Here is an 18,966-nt window from a genome sequence, read left to right on the forward strand (position 1 = left end):
ATTAAGGCACACGTTAAAGGAGCAACAGGGAGTCTATCAAAGATATCCAGCTTGAGTAACATTACGCAGAGGTAGCTGGTTAGGGTTGGAGTAAGACTGAGGCACATGCACTTTCTAGTGGTCTTTTACGAGTCTCCACACTTCTCCTCCAGTGTAGTATACCATCTGATTTCCCAAACACTAGCTGAGTGTCTATGCTTAATTTTCTAATGCTGTTTTCGTACATTGTAATTATTTTTGCAATAATTACAGTTCGCAAATGGTTTAGGTTTTATAATATTTATTTAGCTCTACTACACATAAAATATAGCCAATCTATGTTTGAGTTTAAAATATTTTAATGAACCTGTGTGGACGTTGCAGCTTTGAGTTTGTCAACTTCCACAACTTTTTTTTTTTTAATGTTTAAGCAACGTTAACTTGTCTTTTCATAACTATTCTTACTATTTTCAGCTCTTTCTGCGTCTCTTTACCTCCCTCTCTGTCTGTCTACCTTCGTCTCTCTTATGCTGTCTCTTAAGCACCACGGCAACCTTCTCCGAGGGATTGGTTGCCAGGATACAGGATTGGCTCCCCATTGTACGCTGACAAAGGTGGAGGGGGTGGGTGGCAGGGTTACAATCAGCAGGACTGGAGAGAATTGGAGGCCCAGGGGACCGGCTTTTCTCAATGGTGTGTGTGTAAGAGGGGAGGAGGACAGGCAGGCAGGGAAGAGGGCGAAGTGGTGGGGTGAATTATTGGCAGTGGGGGATATAGGGTGGAGCACTCTGATACCCTAAATTCCTTTTACTCATTCCCGATCTCCATGTAACCATGCTGGGATGTGCTGTGTCAGACAGTGTGTTGGAGACTTTGAGGGAATAAGACCGTTATAGGGAGACAGGCAGCCATGAATAGTTATTAAGACAGACTTTTTAATTAGCCAGCGTTCCCTCCCCCAGTGCTCCGCTCCTCTACTACATGGAGACACACGAGAACACACAATGTCACTATATTGAGCTCAAGGAAATAGTTGTGTGTGTGTGTGTGTTTGGTGTTTTTGCAGAACTACCTTCACCATCAGTCGATGGAATTAGAAAGACAGTTTACTTTTGCTCTGGTGCCATTACTCTAAATAAAGACTGATGTCACCCAATATAAGCCAGAGATTATATGGAATGCTCTCTCGATGTGGCAGAGACTTTGAGCTCAGTGAAATCGTTGCTGCTCAGAGTCACATGCTCAAGGGTTCACACATGTTTATGTACAGTGTTTGCCAATGCCTGATAGTGACTGATAAACACTGTAAGCTGCCTTTTGTGAGCTTGCCAGTTGTTTGTTGTTCCACAAAGAGCAGCTACTGGTAAAGGATTTTTTAAAAAGTATTTATTTATTTAATTATGTATGTTGAAAACCTTCCTCAATCATGAGATTGGCTCCAAGCAGCAGTCAACTAAAATACCAGCTTGTGGTTAGTGACAAGAGCTCTTGTTTTACATGTCATGATCATTTGTGATCTTAAAACCAGAAGGAATTAAAAGTTACTCCATAAAATGATTTGATCAAGCTTTCGCTTTTACTTTAACATCAGCAACAGAAGTGACGAGGAAACAGCAGCTGGTAAATACCAGGTGTGTACTCTGTACTTTTAAACGCCCTGAAAGCACATTTCCTTGATCACCATTTTATATACATACACACTGTTTACTAGATTGACTTCCTACACTTTCGCTGTCTCTGTTCTCTTACTACTTCAAAGTCATAAAGATTTAGTTATGTTTGAAAATCTGTTCTGAAGGCTCTGAATAACTGCATTTTCAAGTACTTCAAGTACTAAACGCTTATTAATGCCTAAAGTTGTTATTTTGCAATCAACCAGACATTGATGGATGTAAATGAAGTGATTATTCAGTAATGGGTTGAAATATTGATTATTGATGAGATTCAGTCTACTGCTGCAGCTAACAAATATTTTCGCTAACAATTAATTATTTTCTCGATTAACGGATCAATCGTTACCACAGCTAAAGGACACTTTACAAAGGCTAATGACAGGTCCACTTACAACAAGAAGACAGATCATATCCATCTCGGGTACCATCCCAAGATGATGGTACAGAGAAATATGTAATTTGATTAGCTTGGCAATTAGCATCTGTCACACCAGTAACAGAAACTTACTTTTCTTCCTCTCTTGCCTTAATGCCTTCCTATGGTCATTTGGTTCAGACGATCCACCAAAAAAAAGCTTTGTTGCTGCACCTAATCCTTTAAATTTAGTTAGGGAAAAACCTGGAATGGCATTTTTGTTTTAAAAATGATTTAATCCCTTCTTGCTTTGCACTGCACAGGTCCTATTCAGTTTACTTTTTATTCAAATGATTAGAGATTTTTACTGTGCTTGTCTTTCCATTATAATAATTTGCATTTCATTTAAAAGATCGACATCTGGGTGCATGTACATGAAGCACAGAAATAGGCACCTTTTTTTGTAAATGCATACTACTAAAGATGACAGCGAAATTTATGTTAATGGGAGCACAAGGATAATTTCAACATGGTTGTTGTAACAAATCTTATACATTTATCAGTAATATTGAATATTTATGAAACCCACATTAAATCGCATTTAGAAAAGCAACGACAAAACCACAAACACAGAAATCTCTTATGATGAATACCCACAAGTGTTTGTGTCAGACCCTGTCACTCATGTTAAGAAGATGATTGACGAAATAGGTTTCCAGGACCTGCAATATTTGATGACTGACAGCCTCGCTACAGATGCAGATTTACCGACACTTGTAAGAAAGTATGCACATGATCTTATTTGCATTTACCACAGTTAGCTTACTTGTGTTTGTACTTACAGTAGTACGTTTGGTGTCTGTTGATTGATTTGGTTTTATACTTAGATTATCCTTGTGATGCTTAAAGTTTCCCATCCCTAGTACTGCTGTCACCTGAGCCGACAGACAGACCGGTTTATAAGCAAACAAATCTGTTTGCCAGTGGAAGGGATGATATCCTGAAATGGTGCTTCTCCCCATTTGTGTGGCCTCTGGCTGAACCATAAGTTAAACAAATGCAGCCTAAAGCCTCAGCAGTCTGTCATTGATTTAAAAGGTGCATCAGCTGGCGTCAGAGAATGCAGTCGCTCTGATAAACTGTTCCAGCTGAATACTTTCCTTTTCCCTCCGAATGCAATTTTCTCCCCTTTCTAAGCGACTTTGAAAAATACCCAGACTTCTTCTTTAAGTGGTTGATGAATTGACACAGCTTTCCATCACGCAGATGCCAAGCTGTGTATACGTTTTGACAGTGACAGACGCATATCTCAGTTTTCTCTGTATTGCTCCCTGTTTCTCTTGCTACCGCTGAAGGCGATGAATCGTTCTCATCAAGGGCGTCTGTCAAAATCTGTGGGCCGAAACAACCAGCTGCACCACCAGAGGCACCGGAGAATAAAACTACTACTTTGCGCTTTGTGACCATATCAAATTCATACAGGTCTCTGGGCTTCAATAATAGTGGGTGTGACTGAGATTGTCACTTTGTATATGTGTGTGCTAGTGCTCATGCATGGTGATGTATTTTCATTCGGTTGTGTCGGGAGTGTGGCTTAAGGCTCACACACAGCTGATGATATAAGGCAGGGAACTAAACTTGTAGCTCACACTCTCCGTACCACGAAGGCCAGGATGCAGGAACTAGTGACATTACAATGACTACAAAAGGAATATTTTTATTTCATTTTATTTTGCATATATGATATTATGGATATCATTTTGACCTTGTGCGTAGATTTGAATGAGAAGCAGTGCAGCATAAGTAGCAGTCGTCTGTGTATAGATGCATGTACTCTCATTTGTTTGTCTTTTATGGAAACTTGTAAGCAAAATGAGAAACCTTTCCAGGAAGTGAAAAGAGGTTAATTGTCCTAGTAACTAAGTGTTTACAGTTGCCAGGAGCTAAATGAGATGCAGATGTAGTTTGGTAAATAGTGGCATTTAAATTGTAGATGGAGTGAAGAAGAAATGGTTAGTTACATGCGTTTTTTACACATTTTCTAGTTGCAACAAATTGTGGTGATTCCTTTTTTTTAAGCTGTTCTCTTCCCCTGATCGCTGACTGGAAGGTGGCAGGCTGTCAAAAGGATTTTAATGTGTCAAGGCAGCATGTGACAGCTCCATTCTCTATGGGCTGTGTTCCTCGCCGCAGCTTAAATCTATTGAATGGAGAATCTTAACCCAGTTGATGTCACCAGGAAATTATGTTTATTTGTTCTAAGAATAAGTACTTAAGAGTGCGCTCCAGTTCGGTGATGATCCAAATTCATGCAGCTAAGCTATGTTTTGCCCTATTTATTTGTTGTTTTTTTCACTCTGTGATTTACATTATGCATATTTTAGGAGTACTTTGTTTCACAGACAGGATGTAGCCATGTTTATTTTATGACTGACATGTTCATCGAAAGAAAACATTTGTTAGCTGATATTCGCAGCTTAAAGCAAGAGCCCATGAAAATTTTTTATTTTGCATCCAGATGATACAATTTAGATGCAAGCAGTGGAATTTACATCACTCAAACTCAGTATGAATTTATAATATATGGGTGCCTGTCACTCATTTTGCACACTGAGCATCATTTATCAGTAAAAACCGTGTAAGCGATTATCCATCAGACAGTTGCTTTCAGGCAGGGCTGACGCACCACCAGATCATGTGTGATTTGGTGGTGCGTCTGTCTTAATGCGTGATCTTTCTCTCTTTTATGAAGCTCACAGCAGCCAACCATGACTACAGAGGTTTAGCTCATTTCAGGATGAAAAAACCATTTATGAATAAGAAATGCACTTCAAAACAGATAAAGGGAAAAGCTGTTTCAGCTGCCAAAGCCAGAGAGGAAAACAAGAGATTGTCAAAAAGCGTGAAAAAAAGCTTGAAAAATAGATGAAATATGCCCTGTGTTACAGAAAATACTGTGGATTAATTAACAGTGTGTTGATGGTTTTTCTTCTAACAGGCAGAATGTCAGGTAGAGTCTGAAGTACTTTGATATATTCAGAATGTCACATCATGTTATCTGGAGCTGCACTGAAGAATTCATCACTTGTGAATAGGATGAAAAATGATTTATTGAGTAATGTGTTGGTGCATGCAGGTTTAACAATCTTCCAGTCCAAGGCCTGGTGCCTCTCTTTATTAATGTCTGTAGCTGTTTTTGTGCTTTGTCTGGCTAAATGTTTGTGTATTTATCTCTGTTGTACTTACAAAAGAGCATTTCATCTCAACTTGATTATTTAAATAAAGGTTATAAACACAGAACCTAGCACTATATGAGGTCTGCGTTACCTCAGAATGTATTAAATTTAAAATGTTATGATTAAAATTAGTTATGAATTGAAACACGTGATATAGGTGCCAGTAGATTTGTAAACTTATGTGTACAGATGTAAAAATAATTGTAACTAAATTAAACAGTAAGGTACTAAATTGAACAGTGTACGATCTACAGAGGTTTGGTGAGATTTTGTTTTTTATATGCATATTGCAGTGTTAACATTAATGTCTTCTTTTTGTGTGTCTGTCCAGGTTTGGCCTCAGGTCTAGAGATTACATCAACAGGCCCGACATCCATAGAGACGGCCAGCGGTAAGAGTGTAAAGCTGGACTGCCAGTTCACTCTGGCCCCTGAAGACTCTGGACCACTCGATATTGAATGGAGCCTGCTGTCCTCCGACAACCAGAATGAGGACAAAGTGGTACGTATACATGTTCCACACAGATGTTGACAATATAATTGAAATTTAAATAATGTGAAACACTTTTTTGTGTGAAATTGCTGTTTGTTTGTGTGTTTGTTTTTTCTTTTTTAGGATTAAATACCCTAAAAACCCTTTATGTGTCCCATCTGTCTGTGCAGATTGGTGTGCTGTGAAAGAGGTGAAATACAATAGACTGGATTTTCTTGATGTGTTGGGTAGGATACAGTATGCAGGAAACATGTAATTTGAGCTGCATACGTGTATTGAGCATTTGTTTTCTGCATCGTTCTCACAAACTCACGGAAGCAATGGGAGCTCTCTTTATCCCAGGCAGTGTTGTTTCCAGCATGGCCCTCAGCCATGGAAAGGGAGGACTAAGCATAGGAACTCTACATGCCCTCAGGGCTTTCACAGCCATAGAGGCATATTCTTGTTACCACACCATTCCAGTGGGGCGGCCCTCTCCCTACCACAGGATCCTTGTCATCCCCCTTCATTCCTCACTGTCCTGTGGCTTTAGTTGTTTTGGCCGAATGTTAGAAATAGGTCACAGTCTCATCACAAGGCTTTTCTGTCTTTGTCAACTACTGTCCCATCCAGCTCCACTCTTGCTCAGGTAGAGATCTACCCTCTTGCCTCTGGTTACTGCTTTCTCTCCAATGAGAAAACATTCAATCCCCCCTCCCCCCATCTACCTGTTTCTGACCTGCTTTTATTTTACTCTAAATCAGTGACTGGACTAGTTGAGAAAAGAGAGGTAGGGTTGATATCAATATCAATGTTGTTTTGTCTTAAATGATCAGTTTCAGTGCTTTTTAAATATCTGTTTGTTTTTTTTTTCAGTTTTCCCATTGAACACAGACTTTGTAACAGTTCAGTGTGTTGTTGTTTTTTTTTTCTCTGAATGTAGCTAGAGAAATTGCATCTGGTGCTTTTTTCATGATTTTCACACACTTTAATGTTATCAAACATTTAATTTAAACAGGCCAGACATCTTTCTCTGAACGCATTTGTTCTCCTTGACCTATCCCATTTTGCTCGCTAGATACACACTCACATTCATGTAGCCTTTAACCAGTATGAATTCATGCAAAGAGAAATTTCTTTGTAATTAGCTGCATATTAGTTCCAAGGGGCTGCTTTATTATATTTGACAGTGTTCAGTAGAATTAAGCCAATCTGCTTGGGCCAAAGTTAACAGGTCAGTCAAGGCTGTGTGAATGAAAACCTGAACCTTACAACTGGAGGCACTCAGATGCTCACACACCATGGAGAACCTTTGCTCACATGGCTTAAGATGAGCTACTACAGGCTGCTGTTAAAGGAACATTCACTATCAGATAAAACTTTAAAGCAGAGAAATAGTCAGCAGGATCTGTCCACAGGGTCACACATTTCTTTGCTGGCTATGTGGTATTCCTTAAGTGTGCAAGTAACTCCTAAATTAAGAATTGATGAATTCATGTTAATAACCCATAAATCCCAGTTACATTTTTCTTACTTTAATGCATTCAGAATTAATGCCACTGCATTGTCTATTCAGCCCCAGTACCTGGTGGGGAATGATGGTGCCCATCATCCGACATATCCCACACATCATCAGGGTCTTTTTGAGGGTAGTGAAGCATAGCTAATACATGTTGCTTAGTTGAGCTTGAATGAGAAATGCCAGGCATGCCTACAGTAACAGTCATTTGCATTTGGCACTCATTTCCTGGCTACAGATTAGCTGAAAGGAGGGTGTGCCCTGAGTATTTACCAGCACTTTGAGAATGAGGAAAACAATTATGAAAACCCAATGCGAATGCTGTGAATAGGAGGCGATTTTGCTCGGAAAAATACATTAAAATAGATAGCTTTATCCCATGTTGTACAAACTGCCTTTTATGTCCTTGAGCCGCAGCAGCAGAGCCTTTTGTTTACTCAAGTTATTGTGACAGGAGGTTGTGTATGCTGACAAAGTATCGGAGGATTTGTACATAAAGCCTTGACATGGTCTGATGAAAATTGCATTGTTTTGTTTGTATATCAGTGAAGATCGTACATGCCCCTAGCCATGTCAGTGATAAGGATGCTAATTCCATTTTCAAGTGATGATCCTGCTTTAACCTTGCAAAGCAGTATGGAGCAGAGCTGTTCCTGTGAATGTGTGTGGCAGCAGTACTATTGAGTCATTTAAGTGAAAATAAAGCCCAGTGGGTCTGCAAACACAACACTGTATTCTCTGAGGTCTGCAGATTGTTTAGAGTACACAGGTATCGCAGAGCTATGCTTTGCCTCTCAAATGATCTGCAGCTCTCTTCCTCCTCCCTCCCTGAGCAACAGCATCACGTGACAGTGACTTCATCTTTACATGTGTCTAATGAAACTAACCCTGGCCAATAGAGATCTTTTAACTCTACAGTATAATCTGTCCACTGAGAGTGGCCAGGCCAGGTGGCGATTGTATCATTGAGTGTCCTATTGGTTATGAAACACAGCACACAGACAGTGGTGTTCTTCTGTCCTTTCCAGCCCAGCCAGCTTGTCTAGTCATTTGCCCTTTCATTTTCATTCCCTAGGCTCTTTATGGGATTTTTTTTTATTGACTCACGATTCTCAAGGTTATTGTGCAGTTCTGTTTTTTTCTGCTAGAGGTGTGCATGTGTGCCCTCCTGTGTGCATGTGTTCCTATGAAGTGGTTGAGCCCATGTGAGAGTTCCTGTCTGGTTTAGCTCGGGGCAATTTAATTTCCTCTCCTCCGTGGTCTCATCTTGCATATCACTGTTGTTACTGCTGATGCTCAGATCCCCAGTGAACTTAGTAAAAGTAGATTTTTCTCCCCTGAGACCCAAGTAGAATTTTAACAGAATTACCTCTTGGCATGACTAATATGTGCAAGATGAATACATGCCCAGTGTGAGCAGGTCAGCGCCAGAAATTCAAACTTCCAGTTGGACACAGAACAGCAAAACAACTTGGTGTAGAATCTCTAGAACTTCACTCAGTGGCTGACTGACTCTCTCTTTGTTTCGTTCATCTCATTTTCCTTTTGAGCACTCTGGCTCCTCTGATGGGTTCATTCTTCTTCTTTTTCACTTCCTGCTGTGTTTACTTTTTCTTCTCGTCTCTCCTCTCCACCATGGAGCATTGCTGTGTGTATGACTTGTCAATTCTGGCACAGAAAAGCCTCTTGATGACTGTCTCCATGGAAATGTGGAAGAATATGCCAGTGTCTGAAGAAGTCATTGTTTGCTTTTATTTTTCTCTTATTTTTGTTTCCCCTCCTAAATCAACCCTGCTATGAGCTATGTGTCTTGTTGGCTCCACCTAGCCTTTATTGCTAGGTATTTCCTTGCAGCTTTCTTGAAAAGAGAATGGGAGGGGGGCTACTGGGGATCACTGCTCTTTGTTGACACAGCAGGTGTTGATTTGGGTCCACAGTAGAGGCTTTGTTTGTTCCACCTTCATTTCCCCCAAGCACAGAAATGGCAGAGCAGCACAGGCTGAAGGGCAGTGCAGAGATAAAAGAGAGGATGCTTTCTCCCTTCCATATATTTTTTTTTTGGTTCAGTGAGCAGCACCTTTGGTTTCAGAAAACACACAGCTGCTTTCAAGGCCTTTTCTTTTCATCAACAGATAAATCACAGACAGGACATCATTCTAAGAACGTTAAAATTCCTAAATCAAACCTTTTTTCCACTTCTTCTTTTATACAACCAGGTGATCCTGTACTCAGGCGACAGAGCCTACGAGGACTACTATCCCCCTATGAAAGGTCGAGTCCACTTCAACTCAGCTGACCCCAAGAACGGAGATGCCTCCATCAATGTGACGGGGCTGAAGTCGTCAGACTCGGGCACCTACCAGTGTAAGGTGAAGAAGGCTCCCGGTATCCGCAGCAGGAAGATGCTGCTGATTGTCATGGGTAGGTGGAGCAGTTGCTACAGCAGGACTAAATATTTGTGTTAGGCCAGCAACCTTTTTTTCTCACAGGGTAAATTCACTCTCTCCACAAAGTGGAAATGCACCAAATCACATGGCCTTTGCCCTTCTTGGCAGTTTGATGTAATCCCTTCTAAAAGGGATAACCTTCCCACTGGCTGAAGAGCATTGCCCTCTCTGTGATACTATTCTGAATACACTCTAGATGCCCTGTGATGATTTTTAAATTCATAATACACTTTTTTTCTCTTTTTTTATTAGTCGTCAATAGTACTGAAGCTGTCCTTTGCAGTCGTTCAGATTTATATATCTGTTTTCACTTATAGTTCACTTATTAGTTCCTCATCTAAGTAAACTGAAGATTATCTTTTTTTTTTTTTTTACAGCATTTGCTATATTTGTATAACATTAACTGGCAATACAGTAATGATATAACATTAATAAATATCAATTTTAAAGCCCTAATTTACACGTTGGTACAGGCAGACAAAGGTATCTCATACACTGGATCATTACAGATTATATTTAACGTAAACTACCTTTTATGTTATTAAACAAAAGGTTATAGATATTTCTGCACTCAGCTGGCTTTTTACTATACATGGTGAGATGGGTGACACATCAGAGTTGTGTAAGTCAGATGATTCACTCCCTAGACAAACACATACGTCTTGCTGTTTGGTCGACTGACTAAATGATTTCGAAAGTGAATTGCTTCCCGAAACCTGACCTGGTATTTGCATATGCAGAAGAAAACCACATGCATCACACTAGTCTGTGTTGTGGGATAAGCTGTGAATTGCGCTGTTATCACAAGTGAGTTTCTCCTCCCTAAAGAAAAAAAAGGTAGGATAGGCTTAAAAAATGGCTGCTGTTCATTTTCACATAATATCTTGTGTACAAAAATGACTGCACTGCACCAACTTGCTCAACCAGAAAGTCATGGGTTATTGGAAAACAAACCAGTTTGCCTGATTTTATGACACCACTAAGCAGCTACCTAATAAAAAAAAAAGATGGATGATCATAGATAATCTTGCCATTAATTGTGACTACAGCTGACCCACGAATCATTGATTATACCCTCAGGGAACTATTGTACATAAAAATTGATCTGACCAGAAACAACATGAAAAAGTGAGTCACTGTACATTTTCTGTAACAGCTTCTCCCTGCTACAGTTCTATATTCCTCACTGCTGAATCAGGTTCGCAAGCCTGCTGATTTGCCAGAAGTTTTCAAGCCTATTTTTAATTTTGGTCACTTCAATTATGAAAGTCATCAAAAGAGTCATGTTAGCCACTCCTGCATAAAAAAGAAATAGAAGTGAGATTTTATGATAATTATCAATGCAGGTATCTTCAGGGTGTGTGTGTGTGTGTGTGTGTGTGTGTGTGTGTGTGTGTGTGTGTGTGTGTGTGTGGTGTGTGTGTGTGTGTGTGTGTGTGTGTGTGTGTGTGTGTGTGTGTGTGTGTGTGTGTGTGTGTGTGTGTGTGTGTGTGATAGCTTGAGGCTACAGAAACTGACAGGTTGCTAGCTATTGACCCCAGAGGCAGGGGTGCTCTTAGCAAAGAAACATTGACAAAGAGGAGCAAGGACATCTTGCTTGCTCTGCATTTACCTTCAGGTTGATCTTGTCACAAGGTGAATGTTCCTCAGAACAGGGGAGACATGCATGCATATGTGTGCACCTCCATTTTCAACACTGTGAGTTGCTATGGCTTGTCACAAACACCAGCCATATGCACATGCTGACACCTGCAGCATACATGTGTCCAGGTACTGTACAGTCCTTTGCATCCCTCATTGTGTATTCCCCTCTGGTTGCAGCAGGACATTAAAGTTAAGAGAAGGAGAGTACCCATCTGAAGTAGAGCACCATAGTCTGAACAGCCAATAACTGAGCTCTGCTTGACTGAAATCCAGATAGTCCTCAACACATCCAGGATCTCTCCGCAAAGCTCAACAGCCAGTCTCTTTAATTCTGTCTACCTGACTTGAGTGTCCACTAGTAGCTTTTGTTTCACTTAACTATTCAACATCAGTCGTCACTTTTCGAAGCCATGCATCGTCTGAGTGCAATGAATGCAACAATGTAGCAATCCTGTTCTGTGTATCTCATCCTCAAGATAGCCTTGTGCAACTCATAAATCTCTATGCATTGTCCAGGCTCTGCTTAGTTGTATCACTTTGCCCTTTATCTCTTGTTGCTTTCCAGTTCCTGTCACCTTCTTCTTTGACCTAATCTTTCAACCAAATAAATCTGCTCATTGGAGAGTTGCCCTAATACAAGGAGCTTTTTGTTACAGCCCTCAGACATGTTGTTGTTTTTAAAAGACACGTTCAAAATGTCAGTGGTGTCTGACATTTTCTGTGTGGTGTGAACATGTGTAGGTGCAACCTAGCAAAAGCAAACGGCAGTCCAGTGAGTTAGGAGCTGTACAGCCTTGGCCCCCATCACTCCACCATCTGTCCGTCACGTTTCGCTTAATTTTTGCTCTTCCACTCTCTGTTTTTTCCCCCTTGTATTTGACCCTGTGTGTGTTTTATTATATTGGAGCACTCGGTACCGTCACTCTACTCTTAATCCTTACAGTTATGCCTGCTAAGCTTCCCCCTCCCACCTGACACCTGGTTTAGATCTAGACAGCCCCACTCCAGGGTTTTGTTGTTACAGAACCCATTACCATGCTATAATGTCAGTTTTATGTCAGTGAGCAGAGAGCACAGATTTGGAATGTGGCCTGAGATTTTCTCTATCCAAATATTACCCCTCAGTTGCTTTTTTAGTTTCTCTCCCTCCCCTTCATCTCCTCCCTTGGCTGACTGTGAGTCTTGGTCTGCTTTTAATTTGGAGCTCTGTTTGTTTTGAAACCCCCATCTCATCTGCTGCCAACAGTCTGGCCGTGGAGTGTTTGCACACGTTCAGCTTGAAGACAGAAATGTATACCTCCATCCTTAACCCTTTGAGCACGTGTTTGCGTGTCCAATAGCACACAGCTCCCTTGTTTCTTGCGATTATCCTGAATGACAGCTCCTGTAATGACAGCAGCTGTGTCAATTACTCTGATTACTGCTCTCATTAAGCTGATGACTGCTCTTTTGAGTGAGGGAGGAAATCTGCTTCTATAATGTACAATACATACAGACACACAACTTGCCTACAACATGCAAGACTGAAAAATAAGAGGATTGTAGGCAGGTGGACTGTCGTGTTTTAAGCTACTGTAACCACCTGGATGTGTCTGCTCTTTTTCACCACTCTCAATTACTCTGCTGTTCTCCATAGTGAAGCCATCCATGCCCCGGTGCTATGCTGAAGGCCCCACACAGGAAGGCAAAGACATTGTGCTGAGGTGTGTATCGAGTGAGGGCACCATCCCCCTGCAGTACAGCTGGGAGAAGACAAGTGACAGCAAGCTGCCTACCCGCCTCCGCTGTGATGGGTAATGGACGCTTTCAAACAAATAAAAAACAGATTTCAAGTCCTTCACACAAGTCCTCTTCCTCATGTGTATGTGATGTGTTCTTTGCCCTGACTACAGATCCTGTGGCAGGAACGGTTAACGTGAGGAATGCATCTGCCAGCGCATCTGGCACCTACCGCTGCACTGCCAGCAACCGCGTTGGTTCTGAGCAATGTATACTGAATCTCAAAGTAACGCCACGTGAGTACCCAACAAACTTCATGCTGGTGAACAAACCTGCGTTTAGCCTGTTTCACATTGAGACCTGTTTTTCTGTTCTGGAAGTTATTGATACTACTATTAAATGCCCAACTAATGTATTTCCTCCATTAAAAAAAAAAAAAAAAGGGGTTGATCAGAAATGTACTTCTCAAGTACAAAATCTAATCTCTGGCACAATACGCATACGTACACAGTAACCTCAAGAATGTACTTTCAAACCCAAAGTAACTAGAATATTCATACAGGCTAAACAGCCATGCTAGCTGATCTATGAGGCTATCCTTAGGCACAGCAGTGGTTTGAGCTAAATGCTACATTTTAGTATTAACATTTGCTACCACAAAAGAAAATTAAGTAAGGTTAACAGGAATGTCCATAGTTTGCAGTTACAGTATTTCCCATTAAAGACAAAACAATTGGACAAATTGAAAAAACTGGCATGCTTATTTATTATCACATTTCTGATATATTTTGTCGGAATAATTTTATCATGCAATGATTGCAGCTGTATTTAAGGTACAGTTCAGACCAACACACTGACCCTCACTTCCTTCACTTTAGATATGCAGTTAGCTTGGCCAAAAATCGTTGTTGTGCTACGTTAGTAATTGTACATTATGGTACAAATATTTTACCTTGTAGTATCAAACTGCTTAGTACATGTTTTGTTCAAATAGTTCATTTGCTGTTCTTCTACAAAAACTATTTAATACATTGCTCCACTAGGCGACCTGTTTCTTCATTCCAAAATGTTTGGTCAGGAAATTGTTTAAACTGTTAAGAAGTTGCCCTGAAAAAGAGAAGATTTTGTGTGGCGATTCAATTCAATTCAATTCAGTTTTATTTGTATAGCGCCAAATCACAACAGAAGTTATCTCAAGAAACTTTACAGTGTAAGGTTTAAGACCTTATAGAGTATAATGTATGGAAAATTACATAGAAAACCCAACAGTCCTATTTGGGCAAGCTTTAGGCAAAGTGGAGAGGAAAAACTCCCTTTAGAGGAAGAAACCTTCAGCAGAACCATGGCTCATTGTGGGTGGCCATCTGCCTCGACCGGTTAGGGTAAGTAGAAAGTAGACCTGCACTCTGAGAATGGAGAGAACTGGGAAAATATGGAACTTTGAGGTCTTTAAGATACGATGGAGGGTTACAGACAATGAGGCTAGTCCAGGTTGCAGACTGACATCTGAGTCATGGAACTTGTTGAATGTACAATAAACTAGACAATGCCAAAAATGATATTCATTAAATTGATTAGTTGAAAGAAAGTGTACCACTACATGTTGCAAACCCTTACTTATCAACTTGTTACAGTATATTTATGGAACCATCTAACCCCTGTCTTGCTTGTGTTGTCCAGCCCCGAACACTGCAGGCATCATTGCAGGAGCCATAATTGCTGTACTCCTGATCCTTCTTATTATTGCCATCATCCTCTTCTGCTGTATCCGTGCCCGTCGCAGGAAGAGGTACGAGAAGGAAATCTGCAACGAGATAAGGTAACTAAAACATGAATGAGATTTGGCTCACAGATACTCAGAGCTCCTTTGTAACTGGTGAATATCTAATGCTGTGTCATGTTTTATTAGAAATGTGTCTCCAGTTGTATAATACTGGATTGAAGGGAAGCATCCAAACTGTCAGATGATTAATACACTGAGCGCCACATGTAATATAACCCATGTACATCTTGGTTGCACACACACGTATACACACACAGCTCCACTAGCCCAAGCGACCATGAAAATGGGTTTCCTCCATCAGCGTTTTTTTTTTTTTTTTTTCTTTTTCAACCCCTCCTCAAATGAACAGCTGTGGTAATCAGTTTAAAAGCTTTGTTTGCTCTGTGGATACTGTGTCATGTCTGCTGCTGGCTGCCACCCTCCAACCCCCCCCCTCGCCTCTCCCAGAGGCACCTACCCTAAACTCCCCCTCACCATCCAGCTTCATCCGGCCCATAGGCACTGTAGAACCACTGGGCTTACTATCACTCTGCTGTGGGCTGACTCTGTCTAAGACCACAATGTGACACTGCTCATGCTGTAGGACAAAGAGGATTAGAGCGCTGGCCCTGTCTCGTATACACAAACACACACATTTGCTGAAACACCATAGCACGAAGCTATGGACTAAACAAGCTCCAGCCCCTCAGGCTCAGTTTGATTGAGCATTTAACTGGATTATTGCTGCTTATTAGTTGTTAATATGGTGGCAGAGGGAGTAGAGGGCATTGCTGTGTTTGGTTGCTCAGCTCAATCTCTGCAGGCTATTACAAAGTCAGTGTGGCGGAGCAGTGCAGATACTGCTTAAACCAATCAAACAGGCCAGCTCCAATTATTTGCCTCCTTTTGTTGAGTCAAATCATGTTTTGCTCTTGAAATGTCTCCTGTAGACTCCTTAACTATTCATTGTTTTCCTCACTGTGGGACACAAGTGCCAAACATTTCTTCAGTTATCAAACTTCATTATGATATATAGGACCTCAGAAAATCATTTTCCATTTTCAGTTTCTCAGAGCTGACACTCGGGTCAGCTCATGAAAAAGAGTTTACAACGTAGTCTTTTTGCCTAAGTTGTGCTGTTATCTGTGTTTCTTTCAGAGAGGATGTGCCTCCTCCTAAGAGCCGTGTTTCAACAGCGCGCAGTTTCACAGTGGGCAGCCAGCGCTCCTCCCTGGGCTCCATGTCACCTTCCAACCTGCACGAATACGCCCTGAAGCCACAGTACGACAAGATTCCATCATCAGAAGAGTTTGAGAGGCCACCAAGCCACGCACCTCTGCCGCCAACCACTGTTCCAAGGATGGGCGGCCCCAACCTCAGTCGTATGGGGGGCATCCCTGTCATGATCCCTGCCCAGAACAAGGATGGCTCAATCGTCTAGCATGTCGTGGTCTTGAGAAAGGACCATGCAGCAGGGGAAGGGAACGGAGGATTGGAGTAGGACACAAGCCAATGAAGATAGAGCAAGAGCTGGGATGGACTGCCTCACCTGACTTTTAGCTCTTTGTTATTTACAAATGGGAGTATACTCCTCTTATGAAGACCCGACTTTGCTGTGGTGCTCCATAGCAAAGCCAATGAATTGTACTGGAATGACAACAGAGCACATAAACTTTTTATCATATACGGGGGAAAAAAAAAACTTTTAAGAATTTTGCTTCCTGGACTTTATCACAGAAAAATGAATTAGAGTTGATATAAAGCAAAGTGGTTGACATACAAATTTTATTGTACATAAGTGAGTGCATGTTTTTTTTATATATATATATATATAATGATAGCCTTTGCTGTAGAGATACTGTATGTTCACTACAGACAAGGCTCCTAAATGGCCAGCTGTACAGCTGTATCCATGCATGTATGTATGATATGCAGCTGTACATTTGTGTGAATATACATTTATGTATGTGAATGGAAATTGGGAAAATTTATAATTCATTTATCATATGCACAATATCTGTATAACAGAATAATAATTTGTCCAGCAATTTGATCTTTACTAGTTTTCTCCCATACTTTTAAGAAGAAAATTCATCAGGTTATATCCTTCAACCAGGCTAAAAAATAAATAAAACGTGCATTTAGGTCAGCCGTTTTCTGTTGAACCATTTGAACTGTTTGAATAGGTAGGGGTCTTAAAGGGTTAGGATTGGCTGGTGGGGAGGGGAAGGTTCAAGCCACCAAATCATGTGATTGGGTGGATTATTGCTTCTGACCGATCTTAAAAAACAAAAGACCAGTGTTCATCCCCCATCCCTCCTCCAGAGAGGAGGCAGTGTATAGTGAAATAATGGAGGCAGCTGAACAGCAAGGGTCACTAAGCAATAGACTTTAATTGTGTTTGATTGTCAACAGGTCCCTAACCCCAGTGACCACTAGAACATCTAGGCCTTCCTGAAACAACCACACGCACAGGAGCACAGCAGGACAGGAGCACCAAGTCTTAATTTATCACATATAGCCCCTCCTAAATTGCCAGCAAGCCACCCTCCCCCCCAGAGTTGCCACATATGTAATCCTTTTTATTTGCAGCGTCATTAGAAAGAGTGAATATCTTGATATCTTGGTCAGTGTTAATTGGACTTTTAAATGAAGACTGTGTGCATGAAGAAAGTGTGATAAACCTTAGAGTCCTAGATACTGTTTGACTGTGTTGACATTACAACCACATCGGTTTAACTTCATATTGCGGTCAGTGCTACAGTATATAATATAAATATTCAGTCAGTGTAAGTTGCAGTAGGCCAGTGCTTAAAGTTTGTAGCTAATTGTGCTGTTAAACCATACCCATTTTTCCATTTATTGGGCAGCCCATCATCTCATCTGAGACTTCAGAATCATCGTCAGTATGAATAGCCGGACTGGGCAAACTGTTACTTTTCGCTCTGACGCCTTATTCTATTCCTTATTTTCGCCTTACTCGCATCCTATCACTTCACCTCTACACAGCCCTCACAGCTGGATTCTGATGACTTCAATTGTGCCTTGTAACTCCAGTTGACTTGTGTCATAGCACGTTCACCAACTGCGCTGTTCTGTGCTATGTGCAGTAGCATCATCTCAAATGGCCGCCTTCACCCAAAGCCTCTAGAATAGTCTGATAATCCTGATAAACCTGGTGATTGTTTTCTGTTGCCTTGATCAGGTCTAAGATTTCCCACACCCACTCAACTCACACAGATTCCCCCGTAGCTTCACAAAAGCTTTATCTGTGTCTTAAAGCTTTTGTATTCCATTCCATTACTTTTTTTTTTCTTTTTTAATAACATAAATGTTTGTGGCTGTATGTATAGATATTCTGTCGAAGTAACCCTATCTAATCACAACAAAGTCAAAGGATGTTTGTATGTTAATGTGATGAATTATCATGCTGTGCTTGGCAAATCTATATCTAAATTAGAAAAGGGGCGACTTGTCAGTATGATATAAATGCTCCCTGATACAATCAAGAATCTTTGGCATGGTGTGTGTGTGTGTGTGTGTGTGTGTGTGTGTGTGTGTGTGTGTGTGTGTGTGTGTGTGTGTGTGTGTGTGTGTGTGTGTGTGTGTGTGTGTGTGTGAGAGAGAGAGAGAGAGAGTGTGTATTGTAGCTTTTCATGGGTGAATTCTACAGTCTAAGGGGGAATGGCAAGCTAGTTAGAATTTCACCTACAAACTATCAAAGCTCCTGGGGAGGTGATGCGGTTACTGTCCCTCTTTGTGCTCACATTATTAATGAACTACTACTAACAATATTAACTAGCTTTGAAATCTGCGTATTAATACTGTATGAGGATTTTTGGTTTGCAAACTGTGTGAAGACCTTTTTTTTCTTTTCTGTGTATTTTTGTGCTGTATTTTTGAATAATAAAAGGCCATGAAATTAAAAATAGCCAGCCATGTTTGTTTGTTTGTTTGTTTACAGAAGTACATCTGTTTATTTTGAGCCTGAATAAAAACTACACAGCCCATCCATAAAAAATGGTCACACACTCTAATATTGTCTTGGACCTTCTTTAGCTTTTTTTTTTTAGCTTTCTTTCATTGCTCCAGAATCCAATCTTTATACTCATTATACATAAGTGTACAAATTTAAGCCTCACTGACAAGTGGTTTTCTTAA

The 18,966-nt window shown here is 40.8% G+C and overlaps 1 protein-coding gene across 1 annotated transcript in view; it reads left to right on the forward strand.

Annotated features, from left to right (window-relative positions):
• The window catches only part of cxadr (CXADR Ig-like cell adhesion molecule), a 33,689-nt gene extending 15,470 nt beyond the window's left edge, over positions 1 to 18,219 (forward strand). Inside the window, 7 exon segments of the mRNA XM_026371266.1 lie at positions 5,575 to 5,744; positions 9,450 to 9,654; positions 12,961 to 13,094; positions 13,096 to 13,117; positions 13,217 to 13,339; positions 14,724 to 14,862; positions 15,964 to 18,219. Coding sequence (XP_026227051.1) covers positions 5,575 to 5,744; positions 9,450 to 9,654; positions 12,961 to 13,094; positions 13,096 to 13,117; positions 13,217 to 13,339; positions 14,724 to 14,862; positions 15,964 to 16,246 — 1,076 coding nt within the window. The 3' untranslated portion in view covers positions 16,247 to 18,219.
• The last annotated feature ends 747 nt before the right edge of the window (positions 18,220 to 18,966 follow it).

This window comes from Anabas testudineus, chromosome 14 (genome assembly GCF_900324465.2).
Source record: "Anabas testudineus chromosome 14, fAnaTes1.2, whole genome shotgun sequence".
In the NCBI taxonomy this organism is placed as follows: Eukaryota; Metazoa; Chordata; class Actinopteri; order Anabantiformes; family Anabantidae; genus Anabas; species Anabas testudineus.